The following is a 24,221-nucleotide window of genomic DNA, read 5'->3' on the forward strand; positions in this document are numbered from 1 at the left end:
ACCCATAAAACTAGCTGTTTACTCAAGCTTTGAACCTTTTTATTTCTGGAAATTGCTGAGTGTTCTGGTTAAGTTATGGCAGAATTCCAAGTTTCAAAAAAAAACCAACAACCCAATATCTTATTATTAGCATTTCTCAGGGCAATGAAGTTGCCACTTGTTGGGGGCATTCTCATTTTCTCCCTGTCGTTGCATTATTTCTTACAATTGAACATGATAGGAAAGAGCTGCACGGTCTGTTCAAGTACTGTCTGCAGCAGTAGCAGCTTGGGGAAAAGTGATTGCTATTAGTTCTCAGAAGTAAAGTGGGGATGCTAAGAGACCTTATTGATGAGCACAGTTATAAGGCTTTGAACAAAAACTGGAAAACATCAAGAGCATAAGAAGGTAACCTTGAAATCTCTCTGGACTGTAAGCCTTTCTCAGAATGAGCACATGACACTGGTGCATCCAGAGGTGCCAGCATGTACCTCAGCACAGCAGCTGCTGTGGTACTGCAGGATGTTGGTTGTGGAGTATGGGGTAGCTCAGAAATGTTAGACAACTTATACATGTTTTCCAGTTTTTACCATTGAGGTCAAATACATTCATGTGTAGGATGTGTAGCTACAGCGGGTCCAGGAGCTTGACAGATGAAGCATTTAGGCAAATTTCATCTGGCAAAAAAAAGAAATCTGGATTCTACATGATTTGCTTTTAATTGCTGCAGACACGTCCTTTGCTCTGCCGTCTTATACTTCCGTGTCTTTGCAACTGAATCAAAGTAATTTGAGACTTGCATTTGAACCTGGTTAACCTTGTCCTGGAGCAGAAGGAAAAGGTTTTGGCTCTGGGGACTTCATAATGCATAAAACTCTGTCCTTTGTCATGCAGTGAAAGGCTTTTTGATTAAGGTTAGTGGGTTTCAAATCGCCTTCATAAAGAATAAAGCATAGAATCACAGAATCATAAAATGGCCTGGGTTCAAAAGGACCACAATGATCATCCAGTTTCAACCCCCTGCTATGTGCAGGGTCACCAACCACCAGACCAGGCTGCCCAGAGCCACATCCAGCCTGGCCTTGAATGCCTCCAGGGATGGGGCATCCACAGCCTCCTTGGGCAACCTGTTCCGGTGCGTCACCACCCTCTGAGTGAAAAACTTCCTCCTAATATCTAACCCAAACCTCCCCTGTCTCAGTTTAAAACCATTCCTCCTTGTCCTATCACTATCCACTCTCGTAAACAGCTGTTCCCTCCCCTGTTTATATGTTCTCTTCAAGTTCTGGAAGGTCACACTGCCTTCTCTTTTGCAAGCTAAACAAGCTCAGTTCCCTCAACCCTTCCTCACAGGAGAGGTGCTCCAGCCCTCCTATCATCTTAGTGGCCCTCCTCTGCACACTCTCCAAGAGCTCCACATCCTTCCTGTACTGGTGGCCCCAGGCCTGGACGTAGTGCTGCAGATGGGGCCTCACAAGAGCTGAGGAGAGGGGGACGTACATGGTCCTAAAGCTGATGTGTCGAGAAGCTCCTCCTCTGTACATTTACTGCTAGATGATTATGTGGAATTAGAATTAAATGTTGAGACAAATAAAGAATAAAACTGACTGCCTGTGTGAAGCCAATAATAATAATAATAATGATAATAAAGTGTAAAGTATTTTGAAATAAAATTAATGGACACATCTTTAGCATGTCATACATGAATTTATCTGCATGACTTCCACTCACATTAATGGCAGCCGCTTGGCTAAATATCTGCTCAGTGAGCTGTTAATTCATCCCTAAGGGATTAAATTTAATTTCAAACTTTCAGAAGCGATGTAATGCTAAAGCTGAAACTTTGCCTTAAATTCATACAGTTTTCAGAACAAAGAGAACAAAGGAGCAGCATAATGAATTAGCAGTAATGTGTTAATCTGAATATTGAATTTCCAGAATATAGTGATTAATTTAATATGCTGTGACATTCCAATTCTGACCAATACCCGATTAGTGTGGTATTTTAGTGTTCCAGTATCAATGTTCCCAAAGACACAATGAAAAATAACTAGTTGACAGCATGTTTACACCCAAACTTTTTTCTGGCTGCTCAGTTTTCTGTCTACTTTGCCTTGGTGAGGTCATGTCTGGAATACAGTCCGGGGCTCCCCAGTTCAAAAAAGACAGGGATCTTAGAAAGAGACCAGGGGAGGGCAACAAATGTGATAAATGGCCTGGAGCATCTCCTGTATGAGGAAATGCTGAGATCTCTTCGGAGAAGAGAAGGCTGAAAGGGAATCACGTCACTGTTTATAAACATCCTAAGTGTGGGAGTCAAGTCGATGGGGATGGACTCTTTTTGATGGCGAGCAACAGTAGCACAAGGGACAACAGGCAGAAATGGGGATGCAGGAAGTTCTATTCCAGCAAAAGGAAGAACTTCTTTACTATGACGGAGCACAGGAACAGGCTGCCCAGAGAGTCTGTTGATCTCCTTCTCTGGAGATATTCAAGTCCATTTGGATACTTCCCTGTGTGACCTACTGTAGGGAACCTGCTTTAGCAGTGGGTTGGATGATTTCTAGAGGTCCCTTCCAACCCCTCCTATTCTGTGATTCTGTGATTCAGTAGTTGGCCTGACACAAGATTCTCAATTTATATTTTACTTCTAATTCTCTTAGAATTGCTCTGAATTTGAATTCTTCAGTCTTATATTTAAGTAATGAAATTCCACACAGATTTACCTTGCAAAAAAAATTAAATTCCTTTTTATAATTTTAAATTAGTTCCCTTTCAGTACTCCTCAGACTGTATTTGGTCTTTTTCTAAGGAGAAAATTATTTGGAGAAGATCTGAATGTCCTGTAGGCAGTATTCTCTACTTTGTATCTTTCATTGTGCCTTCTCTTACTGACAGTGTTTTTCTAAATGAAAGGATCCAAAACTTTTGAGCCATTTTCTTTAAAAATAGTTCTGTTATGTATCATCTGCTGTGTCTCCACTGATTATGGTCTGAGCTTCTATTTATCCTTTCTGCACCTGCCTGCATATTTCTAAGCACCAACAGTCAAAATCCATACAAGTACCCCACCTGTTTATCTGAGCAATAGTAAATGCTTGCTGTGCTATTCTGTTCACATCTGTTTCTGCAGAATATTGTCACTTGTTTTTTTTTTATCACCATCTCTGTAACAAACAAATGTTTCTCGGAACCTCTTCACCACTTGACCTTTAGTCCAGCTTCCATTCCCCATTTCCCCCTCCTTTCCTTTCACATACAGTGGTATATAAATAAATAGTCAAGACTGCTTGTCCCAATGCTTGCTGCTTTTCTAAATAGCATTTATAAGTAGTTTCACAGGTCTGCTGTAAACCCTTGCAGCCTTCCATGCTGTGAAAGTACTTTATCTCCTGCATTATCTGTCATTCTTGCCACTCTCAGTTCACCCCCTTCCAGATTGATCATACATGAAATAATGCTTAATCCCCATGCCGGGAGCACCCACAGATATCACTTCCCATGTAGCAAACTGCTCATCTCTTCCACCTCTTTGCTCTTTAACTAATCCATGACTGATCGTGTCTGGTAGACAGTCAGCTCCCTGAAGGAGGTGCCAGGCCTTTCAGCATTGCTGTATAATGCTGTGATGCTGCATGAATATTCATTTGTATGCAAAACATTCTAGCTTCATTTTATCAGCTTGCAGTCATGTAGGTGTTTTATACTTATATATATTTTTTTCCAATTCACTTTTCTCCCATTGAGATAAGGCTTTTTGCTCTGTAATTACCAGGGTCATCCCCTGCATCTTGCTTAAAATTAGATAAAATATTAATTATTCTCTAGACCCAGTTGATGTGAAGTATGCCATACAGTGCAGCTGATGGTAAGAAAAATCTCTTACTCAGAAAATAATCAGAGTGTTCAGTGAGGCAAAAGGTCTGTTCCTGAACAGTCTCCAGATAGTTCAGCCTGTTTCTTCAAGTTAAAGCCTTTATGAGCACACATCACCTCTAGATTAAAAGTCATGGAATCACAGAATCATAGAATCATAGAATGACTTAGGTTGGAGGGGACCTTAAAGATCATCTAGTTACAATCCTCCTACCATGGGCAGGGTTGCCCATGCCCACATCCGTAAAGTTCACCTTAACTTGAGACTTAAGTAGCAACTGAGGCTCTTAAAAGAGTTGTGTGTTTGAAACTAAGTCAGCGTGGCATATGGGTACTTGCTTTCAGTCACTGACAGTCTCACACCAAGTAAACTTCCTAGATGTGTTCTCTTTGGTGAACACTGTTTATGTCTGGTTTTAAAAATGCTGATTCAGAGGCAAAAAAATTTTCCTTGTTCTCCCCAACAAAGGGAACTTGCTTTTTCTGAATGCTACAAATAAATATCATGGACATTTTTCTCATCCAGAATTTGCATTAAAAAAATGCTGAGTGGAAAAAAAATAAAACTAAAGCTGAAAGATTCAACTTTCCTACAGGCAATAAATCTGGGAAGAGAGTTTAGAAACAACTTAATTTTCATTTCCTACTGCGACCATAAGTTTAAGAGACACTGCATAAACCAAGAGAAAGCACAGTCAAATACGTCAGGGAACAGATTTCTCTGTTACTAAAAGAGTACTTTCACCGGTATATGACTGAATCAGTCCTTCATCAAGAAAATTGGTCCAAGATAAGCCTAACTAACTGGGATTATATGGTAGCATCCATGCAGAGAGGTGGCAGAAGTGATCTCCAACTTCTAAATTAACTTACCCATAAATGTATGTTAACATCCCTTCCTAGCACATATAAACCTCCTCTCCCCCTGCTCTGTCACCACCTCCAAATGTCCAAATCCCCATGGGATTGTTGGCATCCTTTGTAGTTCCACCCCTGTTGCAGTAGAGGATGTGAATGTGCTCCATGAGGTACTGAACAGGGATCCAATACAGACAAGAAAAACAATGTTAGGACTAAGTCTAGGCTCCATTTCTGGGCTACATGCTGTCTGGAAGTCCAGGCAGATCTCTTTCCTCAGGAAGGACACTGATCATGGTGGGCATTCATTGAAACGTCCTGGCCTCTCCCAGACAACAGCATCTCTGCCTGTCAGTAAGTTTTTGCCCAGCTTCACAATGCAGATGCAACATGATAATTAACACAGCACCACATGCAGATCTGAGAAAAGCCTTCAGAATTCACATAAGCAAATAAATAAACAAAACAAAGTACTGAAGGAAAGAGAAAAAGTACCTCATGATATTTTTTCACTGTTTTCCCAGACACGCATGTGCAGGATTTCCAATTTGAAGTCCCACAGCCACAATTTCCTCCACAGCGCTGGACAAGGAGGCAGCGAGGGAAGAAAACGGCATTTGTCAGCTTCAGTTCTTCCCTTAAATTGACAGAGTAGTTTCTCGGAGTGCAGCTGTAGCGCTTCACATCATCATTCAACCTGTCCAGGTCAACTGGAATGCAAAAGGGGCTTCATTAGCAAGGTCTAAATGGGACGTTTTCCCAGTTCAAACTGCTCCCTGGGCAGCTGGTAACACAGCAATGTGCTCCTGGTTGGGAAATACATGAAGTACAGCAGTGATTACTGAACAAGTAAGCATAAACCCACCCATTTTAAATCATTACAGGTGGCCATTCTGGCTCTCATCCTGCCCACAGTGACTCCCAAATGCAGGGCTCGCACAGACTATAAAGGTGATGAGAGAGCTTGTAATAAAACACGGACCTGAAAGCTCAAGGCCAGTTATTTTACTTGCTGTGTCACTGACCTGCTGGGTGACAGATTCCACCTCTGCCCCTCTCTTTCCTGATTATACTCTATTTACCTGAAGTTATTTTTATTCTGGGCATGATGTTTTGCCTACCGGCAGGCAAACAAAGGGCAAACACTTAACAGGAGACTCTTCCAGTGACCTGCAGATAAACACCTTTGTAGAGAGATCCATCCTTCCTCAGAAGGGCCTCTAAGACAGGTGGCACTCCTTGCTATCCTCAATTGTCTGAGTTGGTCATGGATAGAGTCTAGATACCTCACTTTTAGATGCCTAAATCAATCTAAGCAATATTAATTTTAGCTTTTAAGTGCTACTATAATAGGCATACAAATAAATACAATTAAAACTAATGAGCTTCATTGAACGCCAGTGGCTGGTAGATGTTTGAATGCCTGTTATTTCCGTGAGATGCGTCATGCAAACAAGCAGTAAAGCCAACCATAAAAATAACTTATAGACTATCCACTGTGAGTTTTAGTGCTGTTTCTAGCTTCATCTTGCAAAGCTAAAATAAAATTAAAAAAAAACAACACAAAAAACCTTCTATAAATTCATTTTCCACAATGGTGACACAGTTAAAAGAAACACACTCAATTAATTTTATTTCTATAAGTTTCCTGATTTATCTTTCCATTCTTTTTTACTTTCTTCTTTTCCGTAGGATCCTGTCCACTAGCTAAATGTTTAAAATCTTACTGATTCTTTCAAGATTGGAGGATATGGGAACCTATGTTAAAAAGTGAGATCCTTCAGATTGAAACTAAAAACCAGAAATAAAATTAAAATGCATTTTGAACTCATGAAGATTAAAAGCTGGAGAATTCATCTTTTTTTAAATCAAAATCTCTAAATTTCAAGAAAAATGGGAATCATAAACATTGTTTCTCAATACCAAATCATTAACTTCATGAACTTTTTAAAAAATGAGACAAGTTGCACTGAAAAGATAAATTAAGCTGGAAAAAGAGAAATAATGTAACATGATTGGAGGGCATAGGAGACAAACAATAAACCCCTCTCATCCTAAAGCGTATTTGTTAATGGGCACTTTGAAATGAAGCAGGAATTGTTCAAATGAGAACTGAGCTAGCACACAGATTTTCATGGGCACGTTGAATAGCTCAGCGTCCCCTTTGGTACTGAGCACACCTATGTCTGTGCTGTGCTACAAATGTGAAAACCTCCAGAAAACGACAGAAGCACTGCAACTCTTCATTCCATCTGTGACTCAGTCCTTGTCATGGAGTAAATTATGGAAAAAGCTGTGATTTGTAAATATCATGCACCTTTACATTCTGGACTTGAGGTACTCATTGGTTCACAGCGGATATGCAAGAGGCAATGGTGCATAAACGTCATGAGCACTGTTATACAAAATCATAGCAGCTTCACTTTCCTGGCAATATGTTATCTCAGTCAAAGGGAATTTTGCAGATAAATTGTGATTTTATAGCAATCGTGATACATCTTGCTGTGAAATCTCAGTGGTTATGTCCAGCGATCTTGCATCTCTCCAGAAGAGGTATAGATCATCCTCCTGATACAAGCACAAAATCAATGGGGCTGCTGGTACATGCCTTCACTGCAAGAAAAATACGTCCCAAATGTCTACAGTCAGGACTTAGAAGACCAGAGAATATTGATTTTTTTGTTTTAACGGCTGATATTTTGTTCTCCACTATCATTCTTCAAAGCCACCCCTTCGCACTGCAGCTTATAAGGGTAATCCTCACAGGGAGGTGTTTCCCACTCGTCTAAACATTCTCATCAGGATCTCTGCCAGCTCAGCTTTGGTTACTGATAAAGCAAGGTAGTATTTATCTGCCTCATATTTGTTTCAGGTGATTGACACAGAAAAAGTAACCAAAGGAAAAAAGAGAGCAGAAAATATTCTGCCTTCAAGATTAACTGGATTTCTTGAGACGAAAGCTCACAGCCTCCACTATCTGCACTGCAGCAGTCCAGAGGCAGAGATGCCGATACAAGCAGGATCCTGCTGGGGGAGGCTGCCTCTGGACACAGATGGCATTTGTGGATGGTGCAGCTCTAGACTGAGTTAGCACAAATGCTCAGAACTTTAATTCTGCGTTGATCATCATGCCTCCTCTTGGGATGATAAAACAAGCTAGGCTTCTGGCAAGAGCTGGTCATTAGGGAGGGCCCAGACCCAGGTGGCATCAAGTGGCATCTCTGTGCAGGTGGAGATGTCCAGAGGACTGAACAAAATTTCCCCTCAGGCTCAACAGTTCTTAATTCTACACTGAGCTGATACCTATTGTCACAGCTGTTGTTATCAGCACAGGAATGAGTCTTTGTAATGAGACTGGCAGAGAGGGAAAGCATTTAAAGGACCAGGATGAGGGTCCTTCCTGCAGAGAGCATTATATCTATTGCAGTGGCACACATATTAGCTCCAGTAGTTAAGCTGCTCAATTCAAATGGCAAGGGGTGACCAGGCAAACTGGAGGAAAGGCTTTGCTCAGTAGTGTGCAAAAGCCCAGTTTTGATGACTTTCAGAAGTCTTTGCAGTCTGTTAGGCTGAAGCTGAGTCAGTACTGTGGAGAGCTGTTGACTTGCTTGAAGCATAGGAGGGAATAACCAGATAATTAGGATAACTTTTGCTCTATGCAATATGAAAAGATCAGCTATTTTTGATGAAAGCTCAAAGCTTTCAGCAGATGCATTTTTCAGGAATTCCACAATCAACCAGTGGAAAATTACATGATTTTTAGCATATTTTTCCACGACAAACTATTTTTGAAACATTTCCCATATGACTGCATGAATTGTCCCTGATTTAATATCCAGAGCATTCTGGAAATGACTTATCTTTAGTTCTTAGGACCCCCAAATACACAGTTTTCATTTAAGATGTGAATTCCCTTTGGTATATTACACCTCAGGCTCAGACTGAAATGGACAAAGCCCATGGTGGAAAGGTCTTACTGCGGTGATGCCGAAATTATACAAGTAACTGTAAGCAGAGAAGGAAAGATTAAATAACAGGTTGAAGAGATACATACAAAATGCCACCTGGAGGTAAACCCAATCTTTTTGGCTTTGCTCTACCAAAATCCTATGCTTGGTGGGACAAGGTGACTGTGCAAGATCTATTAGCAGCGTGTAGTGGTCGTATCACACTGACAGATCCCATTGCCTGATTAGCTTTAGACCATGGCTTGCAACCCCGTTTACAAAAAAAAAAAAATAAAAAAAATCACATCTTTTCTCTGAACCACTCTCTCTGTTGAAAGCTGTGATATGCATTCTTTTTCCTGACTTTTCTACTGTCTGGAGCCTTTCTATTTCCTCATCCATGTAACAATGAGATTTTACAGTACAGTCAGTTTCATGCATCTCTTCACTGCTGTGACTAAAATGTAACCGAGCCTTGGCCTGACTAGTGTGAAATCCTGCTGCTTTACTTATCAACAATTGAAACCACAAGTGTCCTTAATTTAAAACTACAACAAAAAGGTTCTGTTGACTGGATGCAAATAACTTCAAAATATTATTACGGAACGTCCGCATCAAAGATTCAATTTGAAGGCAAGTCAGGCATATAAAGATGCACCAGAGCAGTAAGATGGATACTTGGGGTACAGTGCTTCCTCCTTCTTTTCCCTTCAGTCATACACTTAAACCCATTCTCATTTCTGATAGCACTAAAGCATGTGCTTACACTGAAACACTGATCCTAATGAGAGTTAAACACTGAAATCAGAGACTGCAGAGAGCTAATGTCTTACTTAGAAGGGACAGCCTTAAAGACTGCAGGGGAGAGAAACCCTGTGCTGCTGGTCACTGATTAATTCTAAAAAGACGGGCAGTCTGTTAAGGTTTCTGCTAACACAGTAAGTATTCCAAACTAATGGCCATAACATACTCCTGTCGAAACATTTTAACTCTTTTTTCAAGCATCAGCCACAGACTGGAGCTGAGGTGTAAAGGGACAGCAGGTCCCTCATCACAATGTTCCTATTCCATTTGCCAAGGCCATCTCCAAACTACACAGCTGCAGACCAGTCAGGCTGATTATGGTAAAATGAAAGAGTATGTCTCTCTGAAAACAATGTTCAGGCACTTGAAAGACAAGGAGGTGACTAGAAACAGCCAGCATAGGTTTGCCAAGGGCGAACTGACCAACCAACCTGAAAACTTGCTCTGGTGAGATGACTCTCTTGGAGGAGGGGAAAGCAGCTGGTGTTGCCTACCTTGATCTTAGCAACATTTCTGACAGTAATTTACAGCATCCTTGAAGCCAAACGGCTGAGATATAAAAGGTTAGATGGAATACAAATTAGGTAGATAAACAGAAGGACAAGGTAATCAGGAACTGCAAAATACAGCTGTTGCCTGGCTATTACTGGTGTTCCCAAAGTTTCCCAAGCTGGGGTCTATACTGCTAAAGGTCTGCACTAGTACTCCTCAGCATGTTTGTCAGTGCCATTCAATTCTGGAAAATTGTCCTTATGCAGCAGATTTGTCTTTCAGAGGGATCTCAGCAGACTAGAGAAATATGCAGGCAAGAACCCCATGAGATTCAGGGACAACAAATGGAAATTCCTGCATCTGACCTGGAATAACCTTATGCATCAGTCCAGACCAGTAACACCTGGCTCAGCAGCAGCACTGCAGAAAAAGACTTGGCATCCTAGTAGGCAGCAGGCTATATATGAATCAGCTGTTTGCTCATGCAGAAAGTGAATGCTCCCCTTCATTAAGCTATTGTGAAGCTGCAGGTAGAGTGCTGTGTTCGGTTTTGAGCTCCTTCAATGAAAGAGAAGGATCAACAAACTTGGAGTGCCATGAAGGTGAACAGGATGGTCCACAAGAACCACAGTGAGGCAGGGGAACTGGGTTTGTTTAGTGTGGAGACTAGACTAATGGGGGTTCTAATATCTCCAGTTATCTAAAAGAGGCTACAAGGAGGATGGAGCCATATTCTTCCTCACAGTGCGCAGCAAAAAGACAAAGGGCAAAAATCAGAAGTGGTTGCAAGGCAGTCCTAAAAAAATACTCATTGCAGTGACGGTGATTAACACTGGGACAAATTATCCAAAAGGTTGTGGAATTGCTCTGGATAGAAATATTCAAACCTTGACTAGGGAAGTTCCTGTGTAAACAGGTCTAAATTTGAAGCTGGTCCTGTTCTGGATAGAATTTTTGGTGAGGTGATCCACAGATTACTCTTGAAATCAAAATTATTCCATTTATCTGTGACTGACAATAAAATTCCAAGATGACTGTATGTTTGCTGTCTTTCCTGAAAAGGTATTGATACTGCCAGCCATATGGTTGACTATAAGGTTTAATGCCTGGTCTATCATTAAACAGGGAGGTTGGTGGCCCTGCATGTGGCAAGGGAGTTGGAGATTCATGATCCTTGAGGTCCATTCCAACCCTGGCCATTCTGTGTGATTCTGTGATTTAGAAATATGATTTTAGTCTGTTGTGAAGTCAATATGGATGCGTGGAACTAACTAGACTTTGGGATGACACTCAGCACTATACCATGTTGACAACAGGCCACCTTAAGCATCATCTGTACATATACAGAATATAACACTTAGAATTTCAAAGACATTAATCTGCTTAACTTTCACTGAGGGATTTACCCACATTGCACAGGAAAATAGAGAAAGGACAGCCCATCTAGTGACTGTCCTCTCCTTGCAGAAATCTACATTTTCGTGTATCTTCTGCTGGAGGCAAGCAAACTGCTGCCAATTCTAAAATTTCTAACTCCTGTTCTCTTTTTTATCAGCTAAAGAGATGTTTATATGCAAAAGGCCTGCATTCATTAGCTTGCCCCTGCTCATATTTTCTGCATCAGTATGGGCTGGAACTGCAGAGTGTGAGCGTTGTGCCATGCAGGGGCCTATAGCTCAGTTCCAGATCCACGAATGTCTTGCACCCCTTATGTCCAGCATTTGTACTCCCGTGTATGCTTGAGCTGCACCAGGTAGTGCAGAATAACTGTTATGTATGGTCAGCAAAATTCAGAGCAGCTGTAGCTGCTTGCAGCTATGATGAGGTTGAACCTGAAATGGAAAATTCAGTTCCCGACATATAGCAAACAGTTAAATCTTCCACTGGTTTAATTACCAGAATACACTAACATTGATACAATTATTCTTTTTCATATAGAGTGTTGATCAAACCCTGTCTTTTAGTCTTCAAAATATGGTCGGGGTAATCAGCATTCTCCTGCACTGCTTAATGATATTGCAATAAGCAGTTTGTTAAATATACCTGAAAACTCTGGGAGCTGCCCAAATCTTTCTCTTGGGAGCTGGGGAAAAGATGCTGCGATTAGGATTTAATTCAGAATCACAATGCCAAGATGAACCTCTTCAGTATGGAAACTACTATTTCAGAAGAACGAGAGATCAGAATTTCAGTGGGATTGTAACTGCCTGCATGAAACAAGGTTCACAATATATGGGCCTATTACAGACTGGCAAACCAATTATCAGCTGTGGTATGGGTCAAGTAGCAAAAGCAGGCCAAACCATCACTGTCATAAATGGACATAGCTTCACTGAAATCAATGGAATTGAACAGCTGATTCCAGTGATAAATAATATGCTGCAAGTTTCACTAGCTTTTAAAGAAGGTTTAATAAGAAAAGCTTTCACTGCAATGACTTAAATAACGCCACGAAATCTCATTTGTTACAGAGGGGGAAGAATGTGAATGTAGATCTGAATTATGCTGTGAAATGAAAGAATGTGTAGCATTTGCATGCAACAGACACCTTGGTTCCCAATTGAAGAAGAGAGGAAGAGTTATACTGTTTTTTTTTTTTTTTAGCAGAGAGAATACTTTGTATTAGCAGCTACTCTAGAAGGTATTCCGTCTACTCAGAATATTCATGTGTGCCATGAGCGAGGTCTGGTGCACTGAAACTTGCTGGCTGCAATCCCAGAACCTTTCGAGGAAGTGTACATGGATGCCTGCAGTAATTTATTGGCCACTGTTTGCAAACTCCTGAGAAATGACATTCCTGAGCTCAAACTTTGTTTAACTTCTTGCTAGAGCACTGCAACATTGATAATTACAAGGTATTGTTAAGGACACGGTGCTACTTGCTTGATATTGGGAACCTGCTTGGCAATGGATGGCAGAAACATTCCATTAAGACTTGTGGTCTCATCTTGCTGCTCCCTTTCTACAGAACAGTTTGGCAGTGCTAGCAAGTGTTTATTTATTTAACCTGAAAGTCACCAGATGTTATTACAAGAATGTCCCACCTGATTAATTTCTCCTGATAGCCAAAGGCTTCTTGCATACTGTTTCTCAAAAAGAACATGATCTAAGGCAGGTGTAGTCCTGCTCATTACCAGAATGAATCCACATATGTTATGAGGTCTATTTATGAAAAACATGTATTTCTAAAGATGACTCCTTACTTTATGTAGACATTAGGATCTAATTCTACGATAGGTATTGAATTCTTTCTCTTACCAAATTACTGTGACACTTGAGGTCAGCTACAACATATTGGTGTAAAGCAAAAGGAATTATTTAAGGGATGTACTTTGAAAGAACCTGGTTTTTTAAGTCTAGAATAAGCTTAAGGCTGTAGATGACCCTGCCTTCAGCAGGGAGGTTGGATTAGGCAATCTCTTGATGCTTTCCCACTTCATCTAATCAATGATCCTGTTAGTTTCAGCTTTCCTAAAATACTGTATTTATTTCCTTAATCTCGATTCTTATCTCAGTGGATTACTGAATGGAAAATGAAGAAGTACAATTTAAATGTCATTTATTATATATTTCTGTCATCAGAATTGTCATTCAGCAATACCACCTCTTAAACTCAATTTTCTGGCACAATTTGGTATGAGTAGAGAGTTGGATAGGATCTCATTAGATTTGTTTATATAATTTATACGACATGTTCTGAAAATACTGTGAGAGACAAGCAGAGATTACATCAAATTTTTCTAATCTGCTCCATAGCTGTTCTGAGTAAGGATAAGGAATAAAACTCAAGCTGGAACTAGAAGCAGAAACGATAGATATCTGAAATAAAGGATGACTTAATCTATTGCTCTTTTTGCTGCAAGGTTATCTCAGCATCTATAAACATTCCCCAGAGATCTACAGTGTTTGTGTTTAAAATATACCAAGCAGTTCCAATTTAAAGACTTGTTAAAACTATTCCCTGCTCCTGACATCATTCAAGAACAACCCCTTAATCTTCTCAATAGTTAATGACTAAATAAAAATTCTTAACTGATTTTTTTAAAGCTGATTGTGCTGAGGCACTTCTGTCCAGAGGGCTGCTAACACTCAGAGAGTTTGGCCTTTACTTTGAAGGCAAAAGGCAAAAGGAAAAACTGTTACAAAACTTTTTTTGGTGCTTATTTCTGTTTCCAAGACAAAACAAATTTTAATAAAATAAATCAAGAAGTATTAAAATAATAACTAGAAAAATCTTCATACTTTTATGTTTTGAAAGACAAGACAAATTAAATTTATGCTAAATGAAAAAAACTTTTATAGATCTGAATTTTCTGAGCACTACCAGAAGATCAGATTGATACCTGTATCCAACATGATCAGCCTACATAAAACAGCAAATGGTATTTTATACGTTTGTGGTCATGTGCATTTATATGGGGTATACAGTCACATATGCTCTTAGAATCACATTAAATTTGGAGAGCAGAACGAAGTTGCTAATTATCTTCTATTAAAATTAAAACAGACCTTTAATTTCTTTTGGATGTATGTCTTCAGAGCTGAGTCCAGCCTCCCTGTTTCAAAGACCCCTAAATGAGATCAAATTGATCTCAAAAGCGATACAGTTGCAGACAGGTGACACAGCACAGAATATGGGGCGCTGTGGTTGTCTGAAACTTTTGATGAGCTAATGTGGAATTAAGCAAGGTAATCCAGCTTTCAGTAGATGGATGCTCAGGGTTTTATCGTAGATGTCTTTGAAATGCTGAGCCAAAAACCAGAGATGGTCACCACATTTGAAAAGCTGCAGCCTAAATCGGCTGTACAGCTAATATTCTGTACGTGCTTGCAATCATTCTGCTGCACCAAGGTCAGCAGGCATAGGAGAGCCAACAACTTCACCACTTACACTCAGGATAGTGTGGCCACATGTCAAGTGCCGACCAGGAATGCCATCTGGCTTCTGTCAACTCCTGATTCATGCCCAGCAGTGATGTGGGAGAATGACACATGGCCTGGGCCAAAACTAAGCAGAGACCATGCTGACAATTTAGATGATTATCAGTAGTGGCTTTTTTTATTGTTATGGGTTTGCTATCTTATCATCTCTTTACTTCACCATTTGGTGGATTATTTGAACTAACAGAAGGAAACAAGAAACATAACCCAGAAATGTGTTCTTTGCTCAATTACAGACAAGGATGTTAAGCCATAGTAATGTTTGCTGGCAACATAATGAAAAACAGTGAGATGCTCACATCCTAAAAAAACAGCTGCATGTACAGGTGTCTGCAGCAGATGCCTCCCTAAGCACAATGTGATAAAAGTGATTATTTCTTACTCAACAAAGAACAATCCCAAACAGGGTATTTAACGGAGGATGATAGTGCAGGTAATTAGGAGCCCCATGCCTTACACATAAAGTAATGTTTAAGAGAGTGAAGCTGAGAACCATCTGTACTTTACACATGGGTCTGTGTTTGTGTTTGCAATCAGTTGTGCGCAGTTTTCAACCTGATTCCTCAGATTTCTAAGCTGATATCCTACTCAGTAAGGTTTAAATGTCTTATTCCTGGTTTTAACTGATGGCACCTTGCCCTATAACTCAAAAAAAAAAAAAAAAAAAAAAGGCAACAGAATGTCATATTTGAACAAAGGACATTTCTAAGAGGAGCAAAGGAATAACCTGCTTTTCCCATGAGAGATGTGCTCTGTGGTTTTTCCTACCTTTGGACTTCCTATCATGGTAGCTCCTGCCTCGATAATGGTGGCCACTTTCTGTGTACAAATTCTCGAGATCTTCTTTCCACGAGTCTGGATTGAAGTGCTTAAGCAGATCTTCCACAGTGTCAAATGCAGCAATAGTCTGATCCAGGGCCTCTGCTGTGAGCGTAGGGTCGGTCACTGATGGAGAGGGATATGAGACCCCCTAAGAGTGACATACATCTCAGTGTACTTGGAAAAATTACACCACCACACAAAACAATTAACGACACTCCCATTTCATTCAGCTACTTTGGGCCATCTTTTGAAGTTCTTAGCTGGGCCAGGCAGCATTATGACTGTGTTCTATTTTGCAAGGAGAAGAGACACCAAACTCTCAATGGAATCCAGGAGGAGACAGTACTGATGGACTGACAACTTAAACTTTCCTCAAAGAGGATGGTGGTTTGCACATGTGCCGAGATATAAGGGAAATGCCTTTTGAAATGACTGGGATGGCCATGACCACAGCACAGAGATGCCTTACAGAGCTGGGTTGATGCCTTTGCCAGTCTGCCAGCTCTGTTGGTAAATCAGACAGGTAAGAGGCAGTTCAGAAACTGCAGCAGAAAAAGACAAAGACAACAACTCCTCTAGATTTTGTGTCCCCCTTCCGGCTCAGTTAAGACTTGAAAAGATGGCTTTTAATATTCCCAAGAATTATATGTTATGAAATACTGATAAATTCTTCCACTCATATAAAAAAACATGCTTAAAAAAATGAAAACATGATATTTGGATCTCAGTAACGTAGCAATGAATATTAGGATTACCAACATTGTGTTATCCTCACAATAATATAATACCAAATAGAACATTATTTCTAAGCAGGAAGGGCCAAGTACCACTTTTTGAGCATACCTGGCTCCCAGTAAATTTGTAGCATAGTTTGACTTCACAGAAAGACTGCAATTACTTCATTTTTACCGGAATTAACTTTAAATTTTTTTCTTGTGTGATTTAGAAACACAGTATTCAGAACCCTGATGGCACGTTTTTCCTTGTCGAAACACACCTCCTAATATTTGTGTAAAATATGCAAAAGAAAAGCTAATAATGCATATTTGTTATTTGTTAATTTCTGGAGAACCACAATGAGAATAGTTGTTTTTCTCCAGTAAAATGCATATTATAACACAAGAGTTTTCTTTGGATTTTTGTTTGATAAGTCAAATTATCAGGGCAAAGCACTTGAAAATGAAGAAACTTTCTTCTGAAAACTCAGCTCTGGAGCAATGTAGTAGAACTATGATATTTAAAGTAAATATTCCCCCCCCAATTTTTTTTTTGCCTGATCTCTCAAGAAAGTAGGTATGTTAAACCATTAATCCTTGTGATTAACTTAACTCAGTCGAGTAGTAATGAAAGGCTCATCTCATCTCATATGTTACTCATACGTTTGCAGGACTGAATTCTTCAAGAGTTGCTAGAATAGTTTTTGAAATAATCATTTGTTTTGTCTTTGCCTGTTAGTTGTATCACAAAACGTATCATCCTTAATATTTTATTGCTTTTGATTTTTCAAAATATGGACAGTCTGAAATATTATATACGAGAAAGAGAATAAATTGAAAGCATTACAATAGCATGGTCAAGAAAGCCAGGCTCTACCTTGCTGCTTATCATCAATAGCACAAGAAGTTTCAGAGGGCACATTCATGCCTGTAGTGCCTCTAGAATACAGTGCTAAGATGCAGTACAGGCTCTAAAAATTCATGCCCCCTAAAGGGAAGGCTTCTCAAAGCTTCTCTCCTGACTTCTAAGTGGCTTGAAACAGCCACCGCCGAAGAGATGGGCACACTGGGAAATGAGAAGCTCCTGCCAGTGAAACACAGCACTGCTATCTAGGGTGCTGTCACTGACCATCGTGCAATGTGCTAATGTAGCCTCTGAGGTTACAAAGGAAAAACACATCAAAATGCAGCTAGCTTATTGAGAAGAGTGCATGGCTCGTCTGTGATCACAGCCTGGCCACGAACTGGCAATCCCCACTCCCTTTCAGAAGAGACAGAGGTAGAAGGTGCAAGGATGCTGAAGAATTACCAGCACAAAAAGTGGTTTGCACCGGCAACCCAGTGGAGAACAGCAAGGAAATCCAAACATAGCGTCATCCCTGGTGCCATTTCATAACAGATCTGTGGATCAGCCTGTGAATTTGCAGGGCATTTCAAATTAACAGGCAGCAGGGATTCCCCATTTTCTTTTCACACAAAAACCCCTACTTGAGAGATTTGTGCAACCTAGTTTGCTTAAAGAAGAAAGCTTAACTTTTTTTTCTCAGTGACAGCCAAATCGAGAGGAACTATTGCAACAGCTCAGATAACCTCCTGGCAGCTCTATCATGTGACAGGCCCAAAAGTAACTTCAAAGCTGCCAACCCAACTGCCTCTCTTTTGTCCTGCCAAGAACAAAACACAGCCTACAGAAGAGCTTGGCTCCTTGTAATCTGGCTTCTGAGATAGCATCCAAAGAGGACAAGAAGCAAGAAGCAATGAATAGCAAAGACTTTCCACGTTATTTATTTCTTCTGTATTTCTGAAAACACATTTTTAGTTTCACAGGATACAAAGGTATCTTTCCTGTCAGTGCTATTACTCGAAATTTCTACCGCATTTCCCCCATTCATTATGTTCTCTATTTGTATTGTGAAGCTGGCAGGCTTGTCAATGTGCATCCCAGTTATTTGTTGGTAATGACATTGCATCACAAATTAAGGAAATTAACTTAAAAAGGAGTGCATTTTGTTTACTTTTTTTTCCCAGGTTAGCCATTCTACGTTCATAGAATCATAGAATCATAGAATTTGCTAAGGACAAAAATACTGGTTTTAGCATTCTGAGGGAAAACATGAAATATGGTTGTGTGTCTGATACAACCTCAGATGAGAGCATTTGCTCAAATTCAAATTTTCATTCTAAGCAATGTAAATAACCCAGATTCTAGAATGGTCCTTTGTGTTACCTGTGGGTTTCAGGAAAAAAAAAAAAACAACAAACATACCAGTCATGCTAACAGCCGAACAAAATGTCATCTTGTCAGCATCTGACAGGTCCAGGTTTGCCCTTCAGAACCCTCAGGACCACTACAGAACACCTGAATATTACCCTCTTGAAGAATGTCCCAGCCCTTGGACTTTCTGCCTTGGTGGTATCTTTTGGAAAAATTGTTCAACCTCTTCACATTACTTGGAGGATAAAAAAAGGTCCAGTGGGTGCAGTGAACACCAAATGGAAGATGGTATGTTTGGTTGGATAGGGTATCGTGTAGGAAAAACGATGAAACTGGAGAAAATGAAAAAACTTGGGTTCTGCTACTGATTTAGCTGTAAGCTTCTGCGGCCATCAGCATTTTAGCTCTAACATTGGTATTGAACTTCTCTGCCTCTAACACCCTAACAACAAATATTTAGAAATGAGTAGATGCAGAAAATGAATTAAATTTAAAAAAAAAAAATCAATATGAAAAAAACCAAAATACCTGGATTACTTTTTGACATATTGTACCACTTATGATGTAAAGAAGGATAATTAACATGGTGTTTAACATATATGTGATCTCATTTTCATAGTTACCTGATGAGGGAGCCCTCGCCTTACATTTTCTAACAGAATCATAGAATTGTTTGAGTTGGAAGGGACCCTTAAAGGTCACCTAGTCCAACACCCCTGCAATTAACCTAGGGCTTGATCAAGTTGCTTAAAGTCTCATCCAGCCTGACCTCGAGTGCCTCTAGGGATGGGGCACCCACCAGCTCTTTGGGCAACAATGCCAGTGCCTTACCACCCTTATTGTAAAAATCTTCTTCCTTATACTCAATAAAAATCTTCCTTTTTTTCAGTTTAAAACAATTTCCCCTTGTCCTATCACAACAAACCATACTAAAGAATCTGTCCCCCTGTATCTTCTAGCTACCCTTTAGATACTGAAAGGCTACTGTCAGGTCTCCCCGGAGCATTCATTTCTCCAGGCTGATCAGCTCCAGGTCTCTCAGCCCGTCCTTACAGGGAAGTGTTCCATCCCTTGGATCATATCTGTGGCCCTCCTCTGGATACATTCCAACAGCTCCATGTCTCTCCTGTACTGAGAACTCCACATATGCAGTACTCCAGGTGAGGTCTCACCAGCACAGAGAAGAGGGACAGGATCACCTCTTGCTTTTCTGGGCACACTTCTTTTGATGCAGCCCAGGATGTGTTTGGCATTTTGGGCTAAAAGGGCATATTGCTGGCTCACGTCCAACTTGCAATCCAGTACTCCCAAGTCCTTTTCAGCAGGGCTGTGATTTATTCTTCCACACCTCACTTTGTACTGTACTGATAGTGGGGGCTGCCATGACCTTGCACTTGGATTTGTTGAACTTCTAGAGGTTCACCTGGGCCCACGGCTCAAGCCTGTCTAGATCTCTCTGGATGGCATCCTGTCCCTTGGGCATGTTGACTGCACCACACAACTTAGCGTCATCTGCAAACATGCTGAGGGTGCACTCGATCCCACTGTAGCTGTCACTGATTAAGATCTTTAACAAGAAGACCGCTGGTTCCAGCACTGTCCCTTGTGGGACACTACGTCACTCATCTCCATCTCATTGCTGAGCTGCTGACCACCACTCTCTGGGTATGATCTTGGAACCTCAGCCTACCAAATTTTTAAACAACATATTCTATCAGATAAATTCTTTATTTCAATCCCATATTAGAACGAAAATTGAGTTTATATCTTTCAATAAGACAGTCTCTTAGTACCTTCCTCTTGGCACAGACAGATCTCCGACCTGCTAACATTGCTACTGAAGACTTTCAACAGAATCAGTTCAAGGTTATTATAGCATTTGATCGCAAACAGCAAGTGGTAGCTGCAAACTCAAGGGCAACTGCACATGAGATTGGATTGACTTCTTCTAATTTTGGCACTACAGAATTTTCTCTCTGCTCGGTGTCTGGCTTAGACACTAATCTGTAGAATTTACTCTTTTATTTTCTGCTCCTCCAGTGGCATCTCCTCTTAACTTCTGAAACAAAGGTGCTGTCAATAAACTCTCTTCCATAAATGTTCCAAGCATGGATCTCAAATTCTGCTATGAGCACATGTGTAAGAGGACTGCTCATATGAAGAAGCCTAATGCTACATTGCTATTTCTAACAATATGGGCTGACAATTTAAATTTACTTGAGAAATGTGGGAGAGGACATGTTTTTAGCCAAAGACACAAATCAAGTGCAATGTAGAGAAAAATAACTATATGCTTCACTTCCCCTTCTGCTTTTCTTACTTTCCTTTTATTTGTATTTTCCTTTTATTTCCCTTTCCTCTTCCTGAATCACATTTCATTGCTGGATATGGAGACTTTAGATACAGTGTTTTATGACTTATCTTAAAATCTTTAAAAAGCCTTATATGAAGAATGAAAAGCTAAATCCCTTCTTCTGTCAGTCTGTTTTTAGTCTACTATTTAGATCAAGAACATTTCATAAATGAAAACTATAAGGAGTTTGTATCTTTTATTTTCATCCTGGCAGTGTGAATTTAAGAAATGTTTCCCAATGGTCACAACAGCTGATAGCATACTTTGAATCTTTTTTTCCTTAAAAATACACTGATTAAAAAGCAGTAGTTTGATAATCACTTATTTCATCATCTGCCAAAGGTGAATACATGGTTCCTCTGCATAGGCACTATAATAGTGATTTGGATTCAAGCTTATCAATCCAAAATAGAAACAAACTACTTACTGAGACAGAGCTTGTGACTGATTCCCAGTTAGTTTCTGAGGCTGCATGCTGGAAATCATCCTAAAGGGGAAAAAAAAACAAAAACACAGGAAAAATCACATTAAGGCACTGTCCTAAATTAACTACAGAATATAAAGTCTCAGCATTCAACACGTCATCTCTTTGAATTCTATTCCATGAAAAAAGAATTGCCATATATAATTCCTAAACTCTTCCATGGCATAATGCTACTTTCATTCAGGTTTCTTCCTTCTCACTCTCTGTGAATAAGACCCTTGCAAGTTTGCTGAGGCAGGGCCAGGTATTATTATTATTTGTAATATGATACACATTTGTCTTCATAACAGGATCTAATCTGGCCAATACCATTATAAATATCTTCTAACTAGTATTAACCACTTCTGCATGTATACAGTCAGAGTGCAGTGCTGTTTCCCAAACTGACCCATTATGGAAAGAATGTGGACAAACCTTGGGTACTTAGTTATGGTAAAAAGCAAAGTAAATTAATCCACTTGAAATGCAGTGCCAGTATGACTGTCCTGCTCTTGGTCTTTGTACTGAACAGGATTCGCTCGTCTATGCAAAGCTCCGAATGGCACTATGCCATTTAGACCAAGAAACATAGCCATTATACATTTACATTAGAGGGATCATATCACAACTCCTCTGGGCATTTATGATTAAGCTGAGCAAGAGAATAGGATTTATATCATCTAACTTTGAATAAAACAAACATCTAAGATAGCCTTCTTTCCATTTACAGTCAACTAAACCTAGCATTTTTAGGATGCAAACCATCTGATCTATTTTAGATACCTAATCTGGGATGACGTGAATTGGATTCTAAAAAATGCTTTTTCCTCTCCACTGTCCACAAGGGCAGCCTGAGGTAACTAGCTTACATACAGATGTCAGTATTGTGTGTAGACATAGATCTCTGGTCAGCTGAATCCCAATTCACTCATCTGACTAGTGATGAGCACTCATTACTTAAATGATTGGCATGAACAGACAGGTAAGGAAAGTGGACTGAAGTGACAGCGTACAAAGATTTTCTTTTCTAATAATGGAATTCATCAAGAATTTAAAGAAGATGGATCAATGTCTGATTTCATTTTACAGTGACTCAGTCTCTGCTATGCATTTAAGTTGACAATTTAGAAAGGAAAAATAGAAGACCGGCTATTCAGCTGGTCCAACCTAGACTCAACTCTGCATGGAACCATATATATATGCAAATATTTGTTATTTCTTATGAATTGAAAAGAGAAAAATTATCATATAATCTGTGAGTTCACAGTGCTCCTTTTCAACCCAGGTCATTCTATGATTCAATGATTCTATGATTCAATGATTCAATTAGTCAATGATTCTATGATTCATCAATTAATTGCTTTCTTTGCCAAGAAAGAACAGAGCTGCTTTTAGACACAAATTTCACGTACCAAATTTCTGGTACCAAACTGTTTTTTGTTTGCTATAAAAAGAAATTAAAATGCCCTAAAAGACATACAATTGTTTATTCAATATTGTTACTCTTACTCTTCCTTATACCATTCCTTTCTTTTGATGAGGCAGCAGAACTATAGTGATTTATTTAGTACTTAAGATTAGTAGAAGTTAAGTAACCCCATCTAACTACAGTGTCACCACATGATCACTGAAACTGCAGGGCTGTGAAAACATTAATAATTATAATGGTCATTTTTTTCTGTGAATACAAAAGCAAAAGATTACTGGAAAATTATTCCATGCAGGCATTTTATAATGAGTAAGCAGATCAACAAATGTTATGATCAGGTCATAAATAATTCAGGAGTGGTAGATTACCTTGTCCAAGTTTTCTATAAGTCTGATTGCCCAGTTATTGATAAGCAATGCTCTGAATTACATAGAAATGGATTTAAAAAGCTCGTGGATCCTCTGGTTGTAGTTGCCAGTTGCAAAACTTGGAAATCATTTCCTATCTGTCATTAACTTCCATTTATCATTTCCAGAAAAAAAGTGGCATTGAGTCCTAAAGCATTATTTCAAAACAGGAGCAATCTGCCTCATTGAATGCCTGGAGACAAGACTGCAGACAAGGAATAATTTTGTGTTTGAAGTGATGGCCCCCTTGTGCTATCTAATTGTAGACATCAAAGCTGTTTCTTTAGTCTATGATTCTTCGAGATGGCTGATGACATGGAGCCCCTCCAACACCCTGAGATAGGCAGGTGGCACGCATGCCTCTTGGATCCCAAACCTGATGACTGCGTATTTTGATTCTGTGATTATATTTCATCTGCATAAACTATTCACAACTAGATGGCTTTGTTCCACCATCACTTATGGCAGCTGCAGTCATTTTTGGCTTCTTAGAGCTTTCAACTTCTACAGTTTGAAACTTATTATTATCTACGTCTTCTGCTTGCTTGTTATTTCAAATAATGATATCAATGTGGTTCTCATCATTGCAAAACTCTCTCTTTCTTTTCTCACCTAAAAAACCTGAAGACATATCTATTTTCACTGCTATCTATTCAGTTCATACTACCTTGCTTATGTGAATTTGCATATGATCACTTGGCTTTGTTCTCTTCATGACTTAAAATGCCATTAAAACCTTCAGTTAAAACATTTTAAAAAGTACATCTTTTTAAACTAAATACTGAAAAAACAGAGCGGCAATAATTTGGCTACAGCACCCTGACAACAACACTTTTGTTCACATGTGCACCATGGTAATACAAAACTATATGAGACTTCACCAAAGCATTGCAATTACTGTTCTTCAAGCAGCAAAACT

General features: G+C 39.6%; 1 protein-coding gene across 1 annotated transcript in view; it reads right to left on the bottom strand.

Moving 5' to 3' along the window:
• Positions 1 to 24,221, bottom strand: part of PDGFD (platelet derived growth factor D) — a gene marked incomplete at both ends in the record, with an annotated part of 135,884 nt that overhangs the window by 8,641 nt on the left and 103,022 nt on the right. Inside the window, 3 exons of the mRNA XM_079546064.1 lie at positions 5,209 to 5,423; positions 15,666 to 15,867; positions 21,431 to 21,490. Coding sequence (XP_079402190.1) covers positions 5,209 to 5,423; positions 15,666 to 15,867; positions 21,431 to 21,490 — 477 coding nt within the window. The remainder of the gene's footprint in view (positions 1 to 5,208; positions 5,424 to 15,665; positions 15,868 to 21,430; positions 21,491 to 24,221) is intronic.

Source organism: Tetrao urogallus, assembly GCF_951394365.1.
Source record: "Tetrao urogallus genome assembly, chromosome: 1".
NCBI lineage: Eukaryota > Metazoa > Chordata > Aves > Galliformes > Phasianidae > Tetrao > Tetrao urogallus.